Here is a 20102-nt window from a genome sequence, read left to right as displayed (position 1 = left end):
GTGGCAGGAGTGCCAGGCATATACTGCTGTGAATTATTTTCAGATAGTTTGCAAAGAACCCCACCGATAACAAGGGCCAGAACTACAGACAAAGAGCAAACGATCTGAGACAGAATTGTGACAGCATTGTGTGGGAGGCCTCCTTGCGCCAACTTCCTGTTCTGTGACCGTGGGCAAGTCCCAGAGCCCTTTTGGTTTCTGTTTTCACATCTCTAAATTAGAGTAATATGCACCATATTCATCTCAGAGGGTCACAAGTCAAGGACGTGCCCGTGAAAGCGTTGTTTCAACTATACAATTTCACGTGAACCTCATTCTTATTGCTTGTAAGAGTCCTGCCCCTCAGACAGGACTGAAATGCTCTGATATGTGCCAGTTGTCCCATAGCCCGTTCAGAGCGTGAAAAGTCAGTGTAGGTGAAACAGCCCTCGGTATGTTTCTCCAGAGTGGTGGGGTGGCTAAGAGTAGAATCGGAAACACAGCACAGATGATTCACACAGAATGAAAGACCATTAAAATAAGGTGGGGTGTGGTCAGAGTGGGAATAAAGAGAAGTTTTCCAGAGAGCTTCTAGTGAAAGGAAATGACTTCGGAGCAGGCAGCTCAGAACTCAAGTTCTGGCCTTTCTAGAAGCGAAGGAGAAAGAGAGTTGTTTGAACGGCACTTGCTCTTTAGAGGAAGAAAACAGATCTTGCAAAAGGCAAATGCGTCCCCTGAAATCTGAGACCAGTGTGTCAGGAGATTGCATCATAGCATTGCTCTTGTCATTAAGTGAGCTTTGTGCTGGGGTCACTGGATCTTGAGAAGAGGGTGAAATGGGTAAGAAAATCATCCCTTTTTCCACTGAGCCACCACCTGCCAACCACCTTTAGATTTTAGGGGAGAGCAGAAAGAAGAGAGGAAAAAAAAGAAAAAGGTGGGAAGCAAAGAGGGCATATCAGAGAGGCACTTTGGGCACTTAATATCTGTGGAGCGACAGAAATTTGCAGAAAATTCTCTTACTTAGAAAATGAGATTACAAAGATTGCCTTGGAGTAACTCCAAATTACATCAGTAGAAAAAGTTTTAACTAGGTCTCTCCATCAAGTAGTACAGTTTTCCAGAGGTATAGTAAGACTCTCTCTTTATTTACAATTATGATAGAGATATTAACATGGGGCTTATACATTGGTTCTTAAAATTATTTTCCCAAACTTTGATTCTTGTCTCGAAAGCCTTATTATCTACAGAACTTTTTCATATAAATCTCCTCAAATCTTCAAGATCCCCTTGAGTTATCAAAGAAAAGATGAAATTATAATTTATATACTTTGTAGGGATTAGGAAATGGTAATACATTTTGGGATAACTTTTATCTTTAGAATGCATCTTTCCCTGTCAATGCTAGATCAATGATCTGTAACTCTATACGATATGTTACATATGATTTTTATTCAAATTTCATTTCTTGGCCACATCTACAAAACTTATTTTAACTTCCATGGACCATGAAGATAAATTCCATTTTCCTTCTAATTCTCTTGCTTTGGGAGTAGGAAGAATGTGTATACTCTTCTGGTATAGCTTGGCTTTTCCATTTCAGTGTGACAACCCCAGGGACGGAAGTATCAGAGACTCAAAAGGCCACGGCTGTATCTGGCTCTCCCAGCAAGACCCCTGAGGAAATTAGGACCCCTCCTGAGGAGGAGAGGCCATACCTCCAGACCCCAACATCTAGTGAGCAGGGAGACTCTCCCATCATACAAGAACCTGAAGAAGCCCCAGAACATGGGGAGGAGAGTTCTCAGAAAACCAGCCTTGTGATTGTGGAGTCTGCTAATAACCAGCCCCAGGATCTTGAAAGGCTCAACGAAGATGAAGCTTTCCATAAGGTAAGAATCTCCTCGTTTTCCTTGCCCACAGGAAGCAAAGCTACAAACCTTCCCCAGTTTCCATTTCTCTGCTGGCTTATTTTTTTCCCTGAAAAAAATTAACCTGGGTCATGTGAACTCCTCAATCCCTTTTAAAACCTGGGACCAGAGAATCTAGAAAAAAAAAAAGATACACATTCCAATTCTAGCTATTTGACCACGAGCTGTAATTTTACAACTGAAAAACCTTTTGCTAAGGAAAATGAACACTGGGATGAAACAAGATACCCGATAGAGCTTTTCAAAACTGATAACTACAGGGGTGCAGACTATTTGGAGGGATTCACGGGGCCTCAGGTAGATGCCAGCCACGGCATCTTGTGGGAGCCAGATTCTGGGTAGATCTGCCTGTGCCATCAAACGATGAGCAGGCAGACTGTGGCTGTCCCGTGGGGTTTACCTCCCCAAACAAGTTTTTCTTGTTAAAGGAAAGATTATTTCCAAAATAGATCTCCTTATGTTTGTTTTAAGAAGGACTTTGAAAAGGGTCATGGTACGTAAACTTACTGCTGATTCAGAACATCGGAATCCCTGACAGGGGCAAGAGTTGACGTCACACTGTTTCCTTTGTCCTTACGTGTCTTTACGTGAGTTTTGATGAGTTTTGATGTTGCGAAGAAGGGTGGAGACCGTCTTAAGAAATTCATTTAAACCATTTCTTCTCAAAATGCATTCTAAACTGTTCATATCCCTCAGCATTAATGGTGGGGGTTTGAGCCCTCCTCAGAGCTCCTGAATCAAAATGACTCTCAGGGAGGGAAGGAGGACCCAGAATCTGTTTGCATTAAACGTAATTTAATATAAATTAAATTATATATTTTTCCTTTCGGAATTCAAAAACATTTTCTACCTCAAAGTGTTTTTAAAGCATTAATATATGTCTTAGTAGTAGAGAATGAGTTATGTAAAAGAACTGAAACTTTTTGGGGAAACAAGTGATACAACTTATCTGCGGGCTTAAGGCCTACATTTATTTTGGTTCACTATGAGGATGACATCTGCTAGCAGGATTTGTCTAAAATCATAACTATAATTAGGAGAGGTTCAGCAAATGAGAACTATGTCCCAATTTTGGCATTTACCTTAAATAATAAATTCATCCCATGAATGGAATTTTATTTTAAGTTTACTTTTGCACAGAATTATTCATCTCCCAAGTTCTTGGCTTAAATGAATTCTAGTAGAAGTGTTTCAAAGATGCTATCTGGACTTAGAAGTTAATGAAATTGAGCCTAAGAATCCAGTGGCTAAATGAAGTATAGATTTCAAACAATTATCTGCATAATTCATTTATTTTTTTCAATGCACATAAATAAATTTTGCTAAGTCCTTCTGTATTCCACTTTACACAGGTCTGTTCCATTTATTCTTAATGAATATCCATTTACCTCTGTGATGCTTCTTATTTTGACTCTTAACTTCTCATGACCTTATCTTGAGGATCCAATTTCAGTCACTTTTCGTGCTTATCATATTTCTAGGTGGCAGATTCCCGAATGTTTTTAAAGTATAATTTGCTTAAAATTTTACATATCTTCCTTTCGTGGAAAAGCATGTAGAAATACATCAGGCATTTAAAAATACGTCAAAAAAATTTCATTGAGTCTTCTTTAAAAAAAAAAAATCATCCTATTAGGAAAGTGATTTGATAGAATGCTCCTGAGATATGTGTTCTAATCTAAAATTATGTCTTCAGCTCCATCTCTGACTCTGGGCCAGACCCATAACATCAGACTGGCAAAATGAGTCTAGTATTCATAGGCTGCCTTTTTTGTTGCCAGGGAGATGCTCCACTGGCTAGATAACAGCTACTGGGAAATTGTGGCTTTTTGCAGAAAGTTCTGCTACAAGCTTAAGTTATTTCTATACCTCTGAGTTAATCATTCCAAGCCTAAAGCCCGAGTGTAAGTGGCTTATAAATGTTTTTTTGTGTTGCTTGAGTTCTGTGTTTACATCTGGTGGTTTATCAGGAGTTTAAGTCCAAGCAGTGATGTGGACAAGCTGCACATTTCTTCTGACAGATTTTGACAGATGGACACTCAGACAGCTTTCAGAATCCATAATTTATTTTTCATTCATTGATCAAAAAATCTCTTTTCTTATATACACCTGTTTGCCCTGCTGGCTTTTCCACCAAAGCCTCCAGGAATGAGACTTTCAGAAAACAAGTGTGAACTAAAGCAGAAACCAGTAGTGAAGACATTCCTTAGCGTGTTAAACAAAACCATGCTTCCATGCTTCCACCAGGAGCTAACAGAGGAATTAGGTGAGCTGGAGGCCAGCTCAGATGAGGAGGCGATGGTAACTACCAGGGTTGTCCGCCGACGAGTGATTATTCAGGTAATAGCTGTTACGTTACTGCACGTCCGGGACACTTCTGTCCCCATAACCCTTAGAGAGTGGTAGACCTGGAGCAATGAGGGCTCGGCATGCTCTTCAGGGAGTGCATGGCCATTCAAAAGCAGATCCCTAACTCTCCTAAGTTTGGTTTGTTAAAAAAACAATGCAGTGTTGATGATGTTGGCAGCCCACCTCGAGAGAGCAAACAGCTAGAGTGAGAGCGCTTCTTCCGTTCTGCCCACCTCACCTCGCTTGTCCATTTTTGTTTGTGTGTTTGTTGTACACCTAACTTTGGTCCAGTTCGCCTAAGCATGTTATCACCCGCCCTTTTATTTTTTTTCTTTCTTTCTTTCTTTCCTTTAAACATACTACTTGACAGGACTCGGCATCTCAGCAGTGCTTCTCAGTAGCTTCCTTCATTTTCTAACATGGCTTCCATTATAAGCCCTTGGGAAGAGTTTCCCAGAATCAGTGCCAAAGACAGAAGTGACCCTTTTCTCTCAACCGTTTAGGGAGATGATATGCCTGACATACCCCCGGAAACAGTCACAGAAGAAGAATACATCGATGAGCATGGACACACTGTGGTCAAGAAGGTACCCTCCTAATGTGACTGATTTCAAACCTCCTGCTTAAAACGTATCAGTCCCCCAGTACGGTCCCTCAAAAACAAGATCCATGAATAAAATATCTTTCAGGTCACTAGGAAAGTCATTAGGCGGTATGTGTCCTCTGATGGCACAGAGAAAGAGGAGGTTACGATGCAGGGAACGCCCCAGGGACCCATCAGCATTGAGGAAGGAGATGGCTATTCCAAAGTCATGAAACGCATTGTATTAAAGAGTGACACCGAACAGTCAGAGGTAAGAACATCAGATTCTCCAATGTGATTTTATGGACAGTGTGAAATAGAGTCAGAAGAGGTGGGTGACATTGTTTACCCACATTGGCCCCACTGCTCCCCATTACATGGCACCCTACTTTCAGTTGTACATTCAATTTTTTCTTCATGATTTTGTGGCATTTTAAAATAACCATCGAGGAGATTTGTAGCCATTGTATTCATGATCGCTGTTTGGTCTTTCTTATTTCTGTTTTCTGTTCAGTTCATGGTTGCATACATAACAATAGAAATCCAGAAGTCAAATTTTAAAAGACCAGAGTTCCGTCGGCTGGCAAGCAGTATGTCACGGAAAGTCCCTTGCAACTGCATTGTGGCACTTGTTCCACAGACAGCGTGGCAGCCTCTGTAGGGCCCTGTTGATAAATATTTGATATTTAAACTTGTGCATTTCAGAGTCGCTAAAGTCAGGGTCCAGAAATTCCCTGACCTCTAGTTTTCTTTCTTTCCATTCTACTCTCTTTGAGAAACATTTACTCTCTTTGACGTGTAATTTGTGACACCATCACTGTTTTGCATTCATTCACATCCTCAAAATGTTATTATCAGGCACAAAGTTTTTCCAGAAATCTACTTTTTTGGTTTCTCATATCTTTGAGAGTTTCTCCTATGGGGATTAGTTTTATCTTCTTAATGTCAAAACCATTTAAACATGGAGGAGAGAGTTTATAAACAGGCTGTTATGTCTGCATTGCACTGAGCAATTGGTTTCTTATTTACAATACTTCCTGACGGGTTTTTGTTCAGGTGACTCATAAGTTTGGTGCTGTGTACGTAGACTCTTCCACAGAAGCATCACCAGTTGATTACAGGCTTTTTCTTTCTTTCTGTAACTGCTTCTCTTTTCCAAAATACTGTTTTCTGGAAGACAGGTATATATCATTGTAGGGTTTTGGGGTTTTTTATTTGTTTGTTTGTTTGTTTGTTTTATATGAAAGAATTCATCACTGTGACATTGTGGCAGTCAGAAACCATGTATCGTGTGTCCTTCATTCATTAGGTAACTTTGTCTGAGCCCAGCATTTTGTCCAGTACCTCACAATTTCAGGCTGAACCAGTGGAAGGCCGTAGAGTCAGCAAAGTTGTTAAAACAACTATGGTACATGGAGAGAGGATGGAGAAACATCTGGGTGATTCTAGTTTAGCCACTGATCTTCCTTCAGCCAAAGATGACTTTGAAGAGGTATAGAAGCATTATCACTTTCATGTTTTTGTGTGGTGTATGTATATTTTATGTTTGCTTTGTGTTTAAAAAGAAAATGGTTATCATCATGTCATTCCATATGTGTATTCATGGAAAGGTGCAGAAAAATTCAAGAGAGTAGAATTCCTGTGTGAATAACTTGTACCATGAGGTAATGTTTCCACAACTTGTGGTATTCATCAGTGTCATCTTAAATGCTTTTAAAAAGCTAAATGACCAGAATTCCCTTCAGCTGAATCAGAATCAGAATCTCTGGAATTAGGTCATGATTGTACATCTTGCTAGGAAGTCCCAGAAGTAACTTCCCAATTAATAAGAAAAAGAAATAAATAGGTTGCAAATTATCTTTACTAACTAATATTCTCAAATATTTCTGAAGATTGACATTAAAGAAGATTCAGTTTTATTTTAAACCTAGAAATAAAGTAAGTATTTGTCATTATTTAAGTTCTGATTTTCAGGAACTAGGAAATGGGTCCACAGTGACAGACCCACAGACCCTTACTAGGATTCAAAAATGCAAAAATTCTGAAACCGAAACGAATTTTGTAGCTTAGTAGCAAGTTAATTTGGTGGCAGAATTTAATATGAACTAATACGGAGCTATTAGGACTTGGAAGGAGTTTTAGTCCTCCCTAGAGTGAATATTCGTATGGTTTGCTGTTCATATACGTATGAGTTTGATTACAGGATACTGCCCTGGCCCCTTCTGGGGTATTGGAACATACAGTGTATGTATCATATTACCTTTCTAAAATCCAAAAAGAAAAAAAAATTCTGGGTTCTGAAACACATCTGGCCCCAAGGGTTTGACTAAGGGATTGTGGACCTATGCAAATATCTACAAAACACTTTTTGCTATTGAGCCCTTTTGAAGTTAAATGTTACACGTGTGTCCTCTTTTTTACCCACAATATGCGCCGAGATTGTATATGAATGCATTGAGGTATGAAAGGCATACCTTATTTAAATACTTTTAAGGACCTTGGATAATCAGAAGATGAATTGTGTGAGTTGTACACTTTGGGTCTTATTCATTTGTTGCTTATTTTGCCTCTAATCATTATAGTGATCGGTAGAGTCTCCACTGGGAAGAGAAGGGGTGAGGTGAGGAGTGAGGAGCAAATCAGAAGTCGGTCAGCGCAGACGTTATTTACCTGCATCTATGAAGCATCGTAGTACATGTCCCTCACAAATGGGAGGAATTTAGATAAAACTCAATTCTTTTATTTGATCCCGAGATTGTTTTTATTTACGCTTTCAAGTATAGCTTTTTATACTCATTAGCGATTAAGTACCGGAATAGATTCTTTTTAAGTCTATGGTTTACAATGGGTTTTGTCCTGTTTTCTTTTTCCTTTAGGCTTTGACTTACACAGGTAGCCACATGAAAGTGCACTTTCCCAGTTTAGTAGAGAATGAAATCCTGAAAGAGGATGGATCAGTCATTAAAAGGTTTGGGTTAGCATGGGGTTATGCTTTGCCAACTAACACCTGGAGTTTTTTTTCCCAATTTTAAGAAAATAAAAACAGCCCCTACATATACCCTAACATCCCTTGGGAACTTCCAACTCTTCCTGCATCGTACACTTTCGTCAAGTGGTAGATCTGTCAGTTGTCATGCCTGTAGCGTCCTCTGGATGCTTTGAAAGTAATAGCAAGGCTTGAGGAGAACAAGACACCAGGTGACACAGTCACTCCCTGGGTTTTAGCAAGGCATCCATTTCGCTGAGGCCTCCTGGCTGGGATCTTCCCTTGTATTGATAGCCTTGGAGCTCATGAGGAGGAATCTAATCAGCTGCTCGCAAATTAATCTTGTGACCAGCTACTTTCAGTTCAGTCTTAGCAAATCATAACTGCGTGGTACATGCTTTGGGTTTTTTAAAAATCTTTTTTTTTTTTTTAACCTCATTCCAAAAGCTTTAAGCTGTTTCATGATTCCGCATGTGAGTGGCAAATAACATGAGCGTGAGTTTGATATCCCCAAATCTGAATGTACCTAGCAATGCTGAAACCAGGAACTCTACGAAGTTTAGAAAGTGCCATAAAAGCCGTAAGCACCTCACTTTTGTGCCTAAGAAAGGGGGCCAGCTGTGAAACTCCCTGGTTAGCCTGTCCCTATCACCTATTTGATGTATGAACTCGAGCACCCTTGCCTCTTGCCTCATCTCCTGGCCCTTCTCTCTGGCCCTCTAGCAGCACCAAGCTAATGTGCTCTCAGCTTCACAGTGAAAAGACACAATGGAAACTCAAGTTACTATTGTGCTTTCCACTTCATTGTAAAGAAGAAAAAGATTGTCATTTATAGTACTCTACAAAGCTATTTTTAGCCCGTAGAACACAATAATTAGGAGCAGTGAATTAAAGGTTCTGTCACAATTCCACCCTCCAATCCCATGTGAGCAGCAGCAGCAGCTAAGAATTGAAGAGTGTAATTGCTCAGAGAACTTTAAAAATGCTATGTAAATTAAGGATAGAGTGCTTTTTGTACTCTGAACTTTTAAGTCTGTTATTCAGTTACTCAGACAAAACCACATAAACCATGTACACACCCCAGCATCAAGAGCTCTTTAAATTGGACTACATTTAGGGACCAGTTAATTCAAAGTTCTCAGTCATCTCAGTTACAGCTGGTGAATTTGAAGCCAGGGATACAGACAACTCAATTAAATTCTATAGCTATTTAGTTCCAGAACTGTATTTGTCATGTATAACACGTTTATCTTGTATGTTGCTGAAGACTTTTTATCATATCCACTGCCCCCCCTAAATACATGAGTAGATTCATTCCACTGCTTGAGTTATATGCATATGCTTACTCACAAACACATTCATCTACACACATCTGCACAAAATACCAGAGTTTGCCCTATGACAGGAACATCACTCCCCCACCCCCTTACCCACCCCCACCCCGCCAAGCACCACCACCAATGCAATGAAGGCTTCTTTAGCTCTTGGCAGAAATAATCAGATATTTGCCTTTTGGGAGATGCAAATTATGAGTGCTGAATAGTTATAAATCTAATTTCAACCACTGGAACAAAATTTGATCTTGTTATCAAGAGGAACAAATTTGGTGTGCCTGGGTGACTCAGTCAGTTAAGCGTCTGACTCAGATCATGATGTCAGGGTCCTGGGATCAAGCTTCACATTGGGCTCCATGCTCACTGGGGAGTCTGCTGGAGGACTCTTTCTCCATTTGCCTTTACCCTAGCTCTCTCTTTCTCTAAAATAAATAAATATATATTTTTAAAAAGGAACAAATTTAAGTTTGCTTTCAGATACAAAATAACTCATGTGAGGGGTGCCTCGGTGGCTCAGTGGGTTAAAGCCTCTGCCTTCGGCTCAGGTCACAATCCCAGCATCCTGGAATTGAGCCCCGCATCGGGCTCTGTGCTCGGCAGGGAGCCTGCTTCCCTTCCTCTCTCTCTGCCTGCCTCTCTGCCTACCTGTGATCTCTGTCTGTCAAATAAATAAATAAAATCTTTAAAGCAAAACAAAACAAAATAATTTGTGTGGTGTCGAAGGAAAGGAGAGAAGTTTGAAGGGAGGGAGAGAAGAAGAGAACATGCGAGAAGAAGGAAGAAGGAAACAAAGATGCTCAAAAGAGGGTTGAAAGTATTTTGGCTAATAGAAGTCTTTTAAAAAGATCAGGATGATCTTCAATGCATGGCAGCGTTAAAAGGTAGAATAATGGTAAGGGCAGAACTTCCAGCTCCTTAACACTAGGAATCAGTAAGAAAAATGCTGGGTAAAGTCACAAACACTGCTCATTTCTTCCGTGGTTTTTAGTGAAGATGCGTAACAGCATGGTTACAGATTCAGGCTCTGGAACCTTTGAGTCTTGGCCCTGCTTCATACTAACTATGTTATTTTGTATTTGGAGCATTGCTTAAAATCTCTGAGATTCATTATCCTTATTCATTTTAATAATAGTGCCTGGCACATAAAAATGTTCAGCACATAGTAACGGAATGAATAATTATATTTAGAAGTAGTGAGAAGAAGAGAGGGTGTACAGATTACAGCATAATCATTTTCAAGTAGGGATGCAGGAAAATGGTAGTACAAAATATCACAGTACATCAGAGCCCCTTTTGTCAAGGAATCACTAGTCAGGAGGGAGCCAAGAAAGCAGCAGACTCTTCAATGGCATAGAAGACCAAAAATGGGCAAAGTCCAAGGAGATCTGAGCAGATGGAGAAAGAATTTGTCTCTTGGTGTTTTTTCTCTTTCCTCTGTCTTCCCCACCATCTCTAGATGAAGTTTTGACACCTGGACAGACCCTCATCTCTCATTGGCAGTCACCTTCCTCTAGGTTGACAGAATAAGATTCCAGTTTTTAAAGATCTATAACTCATGGAAAAGTTTTTCTAGAACAGGATGCAACTCTAAGGATTAAGCTGGCAGCTAAGATGTTTTAAAAAATCAAAAAGTATTTTTCTCAGCCTGTCAAAAAGTACATATGGAGTCCCTGTTTCAGAAGGAGCCGAGCTCTTTCTTTCTTTCTTTCCTTTTTTAAGATTTATTTGTTTATTTTAGAAAGAGAGAGCATGAGTGGAAGAGGCAGAAGGGAGGAGAGAGATTCTCAAACAGATGCCTTCTGAGTGTGGAGTCCAATGCGGGGCTCAGTCCCACAACTCCAGGATCACAACCTGAGCCAAAATGGAGAGTTTGATGCCCAACCAACTATGCCACCCAAGCTCTTTCAAATCAGGGCACCTTAGCAAAACAAGAATGATTATACAGTTACTCTTGGAGAGAATCCTATTAAAGCATGGTTTTAGTTACTTGAAATAGTTCTTAAGGTTTTAAAAAACATTCTTTATTCCGAAAGACTTTAAAACATTTCATGACTCATGTCAGACAGGAGAGGTCACGTTTAAAAGAAAGATGTGGAAAGATGGCTAGTGTGGAAGTATCCATAGGTAGGACAGTAAAGTGCTTTTATGTCATGGTTACCCCCATTCCAAAGATGGCGGCTGCGTTTCAGTGAAGAAAGCATAATTCTCTCTTGTCTGCTTTCCTCCAGGACAACAATGAGTAAAGCCAGTACACAGAAGAGGGCTGTGGTGAAGGACCAGCATGGAAAACGCATTTACTTGGAGCACCTGGAGGATGTACCAGAAGCACTAGACCAAGATGACCTCCAGCATGACCTCCAGCAACTCCTTCGGCATTTCTGCAAGGAGGACTCGAAGCAAGAGGCCAAATGAGGGGCTGCCCAGTCCTCACACCAGAAACCATGCATTCATTCAATATGCAACTTCCCGTTTCATTAGCAGAGTGACCTCCCCAGCCTAATGGGATACCCTGACACTTCCACTTTTAGCAAATACACACCGCATTCTGTTTCAGTTTTTCCCCGTCCTCTTTAACTGTAAGCTGATTTGTGACCAAAGATAGCATCCTTCAGTCTGGATGCTGTATCCACTACTTTGTTGTGTCTGTGCTAAACTGGGAACTGGCCACCTCCATCGTTCTTTGCTCCTACACAAGCTTTACGAAACTCCATCGATCAGAAGAACTTCACCTACAGACCTCTTCAAGTGATGATGTCCGGGAGTCCTTCCGAGGGATATCCTTGTACCATGTATATAGCTCAAATGCTCAGATGAACAACATATTAAAATTAAAACCACTGCCTATCATAACTACACTGGGCATCATGGAATAAAAGGCCTCTAGAAATTGCTGAACAATGGTTAATTACCATATTGCTAACACAATCGAGTGATAATACAGTTGGACTGCAAAAGCAGCCCTTCAGACCTACCACATCCTTAGAACTTCCAGAGTAGCCGTTGCTCCTAGTAAAAGATGGTTAATAACCTCAAGGACTATCCTAACTAAGCACTTACTGCTGGTGCTGGCCAGCCTTGGTTTATGATTCCCCAACGGCCACACGAGGGAGGGGAGAAGGGGAGCAGAAGGCAAAAGGAAAGCAACAGTGAGGTATTCAGCGGCTAGCCACCACATCCTGTGGCATCCTAGCATCTTCAGGTCTTTTAGATTTTGGACACATTGGCAGGGTATTTTAAAAGCTATAACTACTGTAGTTTTCCAGTTTTCATTGCTGCTTTAGCAAACCACGCTGTCTTATTGGTGGTACTTTCTCCTGGCCACTGCACTGTAGATAATCCATTGGAAACAAGATTTACCCCCTACGCAAAAGGTTAAACTCCTTCACCGTGTTGGAGTGGTTTTCTTTCCCCCCTCCGGGTTTATATCTTCTCTAATACCTGCATGTAGCATTTAAAAATCAAAACCACAGTCAAAACTCTTCTAATCACACTGATGGTTTTCATTCTTTTGACCCTGAGCAAGCACTTTTCACTCTTCTGCTGGGTCTGTTTTTTAGCTTGCAGACAAGGTTGAGAAATCCTTACAAATTTGGTTTTGGTTAAAATTTTTGATTTATTTATTTGAAATCCAAACTCCCTTGGAAACTCTTAAGTGCATTTGTGCACTTTTTTGTTTGTTTCAGAGAAGGAACTTGAATCATCTGAGTGATTTCCATGTCCTATTCCTTATTCCTCTAGTGGTTGAAGCTGTGTAGCATTTTAACATATATATATATTCACAAATATATTCATATAAACAGTATACATTTCGAATCAGTTATTTGTTAAAGAAAAGTATATTCAATGAAGATGAAATTTAAAAAAAAAAGAGTCTATCCTCCAGGGATTGAACATTTTCCAATTCTATCTGGTCTTTTCCTGTTGTGCAAAAATGACTCATTGCTCCGAAAGTCAAAAACAAATGTGACAAACAATGGCACTTCATCATTTCAAGTAATGTTGCCAAGGGAGAAAATTTCCTGGGAGGGAGGTTTCCCACAAGCCAAATCTCTTAAAGCCTCAAACGCTAGCACTTTCTGGCAGTTGGATAGGAAATAAAGCTTTCTTTGGCAGCCAAAATGAGAGAGGCTCAATGGTGAAACTTTTTGAGACACGCCATGGCCTTCTTGTCAAAACCTTCACTGGAGCTCAAGAAAAGCATTTCTGTTGTGTTCTTTGCAGTGCAGATGACGTCTGTGTAACAACATAATGGTTATTCACCTTTTTTTGATTTTTGATTTTTGCTGTGTAATCAAAAAACTTGAATACTGTGAGAAGAAGTGAATTTTCAGTTGATGAATCAGCATCTTGTTCCCATGGTGATAACACTAATTGAATATATCTATGAGGGCATGTATTAGTTACTGGAAAAAAAAATACAACACTAACAATACATAGCTGCAATGTGTACAATGGCTGATTTAATTAAATAAAATGTACAAGTGTTAAATGTGGCAACAGTATTTCTTCTTCTTTACCACTTAATCTGTGATTTTAGGAGGTACAATTACTAAAGCAATGACACAGATTTGAAGCCAAAAAGGACACAAATCCCTCCTTTCCTTGTAGTTTTTATTTGGTGATCAATATGCTATAGGCCCAACACCGTATTAAACACGGAGAGGAACAGAGTTTGTCTTTGCCCTCAAAAAACGTTTGTTTTTGTTATGCAAAAGGAGAAGATTTAGATTTAGTTTTGGAATCGTTAGTAAATAAAAAACAGGGACTTGGGGCCTGGGAGGAAATGAGGAGAGAGTAACGAGGGATTCCTAAGGCAGCAAGGCCCACGGGGCAGGAGTATCCCTTTTCAGTTCTCACTTATAAGGCAGTGGTGTGCCGGAAACACCCTCCTTTGAGAACAGCATTTCACTGGGGTGGGTGGCAGTGTTAGGTATCTCATAGCCTGAGAATTAAACATTAAATGGATACGTCAGTATAAGTAACAAAAGGGCAGAAATACACAAAACTGAAATCCGTTGTTATTTGGAGAGGTTTCGGTTTTTAGTTTTTTGAAAAATCCCTTTAGTGCTGCTGTAGTATTTTTTACTGTAAAAAACAGTACAAAAAGGCACGGTTAGGAAATCGAAGAGGTTTTACATATTTAAGAATTTACTTATTTAAAATATAAGGTGGGGCCAACCCTCCAGACAGAGGGATGATTAAGCACATCTCATGAATGACTCAAATTAGGTATAAAAAGGTGAAAATTACATCTAAGCACATTGAAACCGGCTTGACTGGAATTTGAACTTTGGTTCCTAGTGGTGTGATTCCATTTATGTCAGCATGGAGGGTCCGGGTGTGGGCAAGGAGACCAGGACATAAATAAAACAGATAAAGAGCATCTAACCAAGTATTTAGTGAGAACCAGCATCACTACAAGGTTTTCTTGAATAATGGAAAAAAGATGGCCAGCTTACTTTCATTTTAAATGTCTTTGTCTTCGGTTGCCACTCTGCTTAAAAATTATACTCTTTTCCTTCAGCTAAAGTCTGATTTCTGTTTCTGATCTAATTAAAGCTAGAATTACAATCTTAGAATGAAAACCACCCACGTAAATACGTAATACAACTTTGGTTTCACTGCAGTAATGGAACATTTGAGAAAACCTTTGAAATATCTTCAGAAGAACCTTTATTCCTAACTCCTACACACAAATTATTCTTTCTTGGTTATCCTCAGACTCCCCAGGGAAAAACAAAAGTACTCCTTTACTTTCAATAAGCTCCACAGAGTGGAATGGACGGTGCATGTGAGTATCCCATGGGCAGCGCTGCTCTGGTGGGCAGGGGCACTTGAAAGTGGCATCTGTCGTGCGTTAGCACGTCCCTTCGGCCTGGGGGATGTCCAGTGGGTAGGCCCTTGGAGGGTTTCGGGGAGGCCGTATGACAAAATGGCGAAAAAGGTGATCTCAGTGTAAGACTGGATGGGAATCAATCCGGCTATGGCAGTACTTGGGCGACTGCGAGTTTGCCCTCTGGAATCCTCACCAGTAAAACAGAAGAGAACAACGCCTGAGAACGCTCGCGCTATACCTGATGCAGGGAAGGGCAGCAGGCCTGTCCACTCCGTCATCCCTTTAATCTGGAGGTGCTGCAGGGGCCTACGTGCCCTGGGATCCCATGAGATAGGGGCCTCTATTTGTGACCTTCCTCTTCTTTGGGAAGGGTGAGCCTGATGGGGGAGTTGAAGGCCATCACGCCTCTAGATTCAAAAGTAGAGTTCACCACTTGCTCTTTGGCTCTCCCAGCACAGTTTTTGTCAGTCAGGCCCCTTAGTGCACTTCCTCCTCTGAGGAAGAATTCTTCAGGTTTTCTCTTTCTCAGCAGGCCTTCAGAACTCAGTTCTGGTTTCCAGTCTTTCTTCCAGTCCCCTCCACATACCCTATTTTGGGTTTCCATTTTTGCCTTTACCCTCAAAACTGAATTAGATAAAGACAAACTCCTCTACTGAATGTTCTCTACCGGCAACTGGTCCAGCATCGCTGCTGCAAAGATCCGTGCCGGCGGGGCCCTGGGCTGGCCTAGAGGTGGGGAGGAAAGGAATGGCACTCTCCGCGGGTGTGCAGAAACAACTGAGGGGCCACGTTGCATGACATCCACACCGGGCCAGTTTCTTCTGGGTGTTGATCGAACTCAGCTCTGATCCAGGCCAGGAGATAGAATATTCATGGCATTAGTAGAGCAGCACTTTCTGGATGAGCTGGACCTTGTGTGAATTTTTCCAGTGACTCACAAGTATCTGCTACCTTCAACACCTTTCCAATCACACTGTCTCACCTCAAACCATCAGAGGGACAACTTAGACTTGTTTGAACAATCCAGTTACTGTTCAGACTAGTCTAGTAGTTTCCTAAGGCTGCCATGACAAAATACTCCAGGATGGTATTTATTTTCTCATGGTGCTGGAGGTTAGAAACCTGAGCTCATGGTCTCAACAGATCATTTGCTACTGGGGTCTTTCTCTTTGGCCTGCAGATAGCCACCTCCTTGCAATGTCCTAAGTGGCCTTTCTTCTTTGGGAGTGCATCCCCAGTGTCACCTTGTATATACAAATGTCCTTCTTCTGTCAGAACCCCAGTCAGACTTGATTAAGCCCACCCAAATGGCCTCATTTTAACGCAGTCACCTCTTTAAAGGTCTATTTCCAAATGCACTCACAATCTGAGGTACTAGATGTGAGTGCTTCAGCCTAGGAATTTGGAGAGGACAAAATTCAGCCAGTAACATTTGGGTTTAGTCCAAAAAGCAAAGCCCATGAGATATTCTGAGCAGGAAAGGATTTAATGGAGACAATTAGGAACTGATACAATTGTTGGAAGAGCTCCCTGCCTCTCCCAAAAGTGAAGGCAGGGAAGCTGCTGCTGCCTTGAAGAAACCCAGAGTGCAGAAATCAGAGCTTCTAGCTGCCATGGAAGGGTTTGGCTTCATGTAGCAATGAAGTTTATGCTTTTCAGGAGAATGGGAAGGGAAGGAAAAAAAAAAAAAAAAAAAATATATATATATATATATATATATATATATATCCTTCAATCTGGGCTTTGCATCTAACTAGTGCTTTCTCTCTCTTTCACTCTTATTTTTCTACTTCTTTTCCTTGTTTCCCTCTTACATATGCTTCCCCAGTTTCTATTTCTCAAATACCCTCAGTCTGGCTTTGAAGAATCTAAAAACTTCATGCATTAGAATCTATGGATCTGGTTCAGCAGAGGTCACAGGGAAATCAAAAGCCTGAAATGGAAGAGTCGTCATTTGAATGCCTACAGTGGCCAGACAGGAAAATAACGTATGAATTGTCTAGGCATTGGGAAATGTGGCAAACTTGAGAGAGCATGCTGCATGTTATAAATATATTGAGATAAACATAAATCATCAATAATTAATGTACTATTTAGAATAGAAAAATAGTAAAAATACAAAATACATCTGAGAACTCTTTTTTTAAAAAAATATTTTATTTGTTTATTTGACAGAGAGTTAGAGAGAGAGCACAAGTAAGCAGAGCATCAGGGAGAGGGGGAGAGAGAGAAGCAGGCTCCCTGCTCAGCAGAGATGAGGGGATGTGGGGCTCGATCCCAGGACCCTGGAATCATGACCTGAGCTGAAGGCAGCCGCTTAACCAACTGAGCCACCTGGGCGCCCCTGAGAACTCTTTTGAGATAAGATAGATAATGGCCACTAAAATAAAGAAGAGGTAAAGAGGCAGAAATGTGCAATGGTAAAAAAGGAAATTGGAAAGGGTACTATTATGATTTATAATAAATATATATATTTGCTTTTCATTTATTTCTACACAGAGCTCCTAAAAACCCTTGGAATTTCCTGGGCAACGAGAACATTCTTTGTTACGATATTTGGTCTCTTACCTTCAATTCCTGAAATGACTTTAGAGCTGTAAGGTGAAATGTATGTTTTGTTATTCTTAACAAGCCCCTTTCCACCACACCTGAGTCTATGTTAATGAGGTGACTTTTGGAAAGCACCTAGGGATGGGGGCTGATTGCAGGGGTGGGGAGGGGAGGAGAGGGTAACAACCATTAACAGAGGGGAGGAGCTTTAGTTCCACCTCTGATTTCCAGGGAGGGGAGAAGGGGCTAGAGATTCAATCAATGGCCAATGGACAATGATTTAATCAATCATATCTTTGTAATGAAGATTCCATAAAACCCCCAAAAGGAGGGAGTCCAGAGAACTTCTAGGTTGGTTAACATGTAAAGACTTTGGGAGAGTGATGGACCTAGAGAGGGCATGGAAGCTCTGTACCGCTTGTCTCACACCTTGCCCTATGCATCTCTTCAGTCTAGGCGTTCCTAAATTATGCCCTTTTATAATAAACCAGCAACCTCGTAAGTAAAATGTTTGTCAGGGTTCTGTGAGCTGCTCTAGTAAGTTCATCAAACCCAGAGTTTGAAGAAACCTTCAATCTATAACTGGTTGGTCAGAAGCACAAGTAATCACATGGGCTTTTGATTGGTGTGAGTGTGGGGGGTGTCCTGTAGGACTGAGCCCTTAGCCTATGGGATCTGAAGCTATCCCCAGGGAGACAGTTTGAGAATTGAGTTGAATTGTAGGACTCCCAGTTTGTGTCAGAGAATTCTTTGTTGGTATGGGAAACCCTCCCCCACCTCCCACATACTGGAATTAGGAGCAGAACCCCTCTAGCAAGATAATCAGAGAAGAAATAGCGATAAGAAAATGTTACCTAACTTTATGTAAGCAAATGTAGAAACCTGAATGAAAGAGATGATTTCGTTTAAATGGAAATTAATAAAATTTACCACAAAAGAGATAACAAGGGTAAACCCCAGTGGGATGATAACTCTATGTGTCTACTCAACTGGGTTAAGCAGGTCTAGAAAGCTGGTACAACATTATTTCCGGGTGTTTCTACTTGCTGTTTCCAAGAAGATTAGCGTTTGAATGGGTAGATGAGTAATAAAAACCCGCCCTCAACAACCCAGGTGTGCATCATCTAATCCACTGAGGGCCTGAATGGAACAAAAATGCAGAGGAAGGGAAAATTTGCTTTAGCTGGAACATGTAACTTCTGCCTTTGGACGTTGATGCTCCTGGGTCTGATGCTACGGGACTTGTACTGAGACTTAAGCCATGGACCCCCTGGTTCACATGACTTTCAGTGAGGACTAGAACTATAGTTATATATATAGTTTTATATATATATAAATATAGTTATATAAATACTGGCTTTCCTGGGGCTCCAGCTTGCAGACAGCAGATACTGGGACCTCTCAGCCTCCATAACTGCAAGAACCAATTCCTCATGATAAACCTCTTTCTATCTGTATATGTCTTATTGATTTTATTTTTCTGTAGAACACTCTTAATATATCCAATTAAGAGTGTTTCTGTAGAACACTCTTAATATATCCAATGACCATGGAACAAATTGAGAAAGTAACCAAAGATTTAACCCCACATGCGAACTCCAGATCTAGGTGCAGTCACATAATTAATAAACAGATAATTCCAATACCATTTAGACTGCTATAAGGCCCTGGAAGGGAAAAAGCTCCCAAATTTTTTTTTAACAAAGCAAATATGTCATTGATAGCAACACTGAACAAAATGCATTCCCAAAACATTCAAAATAACAACAATAACTCAGACCAATTTCACTAAGGAATAACTATGCAAAAGCCACAAATAAAATAGCAAATAAAATTTGTCATACATTTTGAAAATTAAACTATAAATTAAGCTGTCTTCATTCTAAGATTTAGAATGGTTTCTTACTAATAGCTGTTAATATAAGTACCCACATTGAAAAGTCAAAGGAGAAAAAAAATGTATAATTATTCCCAGGAAGGGCCAAGAGGCATTTGTGAAAATTTATCATTCATTCTTGATTTTTCTGTTCTTTTAAGAAAATCAAAAGAGAACTATTCTTTCTTAAAGCGATCAAAGGATTTATGTGTATGTATAAATAACACTTCTCTAACAAATGTTCAAATAAATTTATGTTAACAGAATTTAAGTTACGCTCATTTTAGCACAGCTTTTGCAATAATTTGCCATAATAGAGAAAACCTTATCTCTGACTCCACACCACACACAACTGGTTTGTTTCTTGTAAGGTGATATCGGTTATGGAATGTTTATGAATCCTGTCATATAAGAGGTTCAAAATTAATACATTCATTAAAATAAGTTTTTTTTTAAAGCATGAGAAATGAATGTGCAACAGAAGTTGCTTTTATTTATCATGTAATACAATTAGAAAGAATTTACATTTAAGATTAGTTCACAAATGAACTTGCAGTTTTACCCAAAATTTGCGCTTCATAGGAAATAACTTTTATTTCATGCTTTTTTGTGAATTTTCTTTAAAAAATGAGTTTTTAAAAAATGTATTAAAACACTAACAGGGGATATGTACCCCTC

General features: G+C 40.2%; 1 protein-coding gene across 50 annotated transcripts in view; it reads left to right on the top strand.

Annotated features, from left to right (window-relative positions):
* Window positions 1-13655, top strand: part of ANK2 (ankyrin 2) — a 655140-nt gene extending 641485 nt beyond the window's left edge. For 45 of the 50 annotated variants that reach the window (XM_044224180.1, XM_044224185.1, XM_044224181.1 and 42 more), the window contains 5 exons: window positions 1583-1871; window positions 4763-4846; window positions 4949-5113; window positions 6152-6334; window positions 11391-13655. In XM_044224180.1, the coding sequence (XP_044080115.1) occupies window positions 1583-1871; window positions 4763-4846; window positions 4949-5113; window positions 6152-6334; window positions 11391-11405 (736 nt within the window). In that variant the 3' untranslated portion in view covers window positions 11406-13655. The other 5 variants (XM_044224222.1, XM_044224190.1, XM_044224194.1 and 2 more) reach the window with 5 other exon arrangements.
* The last annotated feature ends 6447 nt before the right edge of the window (window positions 13656-20102 follow it).

Source organism: Neovison vison, chromosome 11 (genome assembly GCF_020171115.1).
Source record: "Neovison vison isolate M4711 chromosome 11, ASM_NN_V1, whole genome shotgun sequence".
NCBI classification, from domain to species: domain Eukaryota; kingdom Metazoa; phylum Chordata; class Mammalia; order Carnivora; family Mustelidae; genus Neogale; species Neogale vison.
Note: the sequence above shows the minus strand (reverse complement) of the source record. Positions and strands in the feature narration are given on the sequence as shown.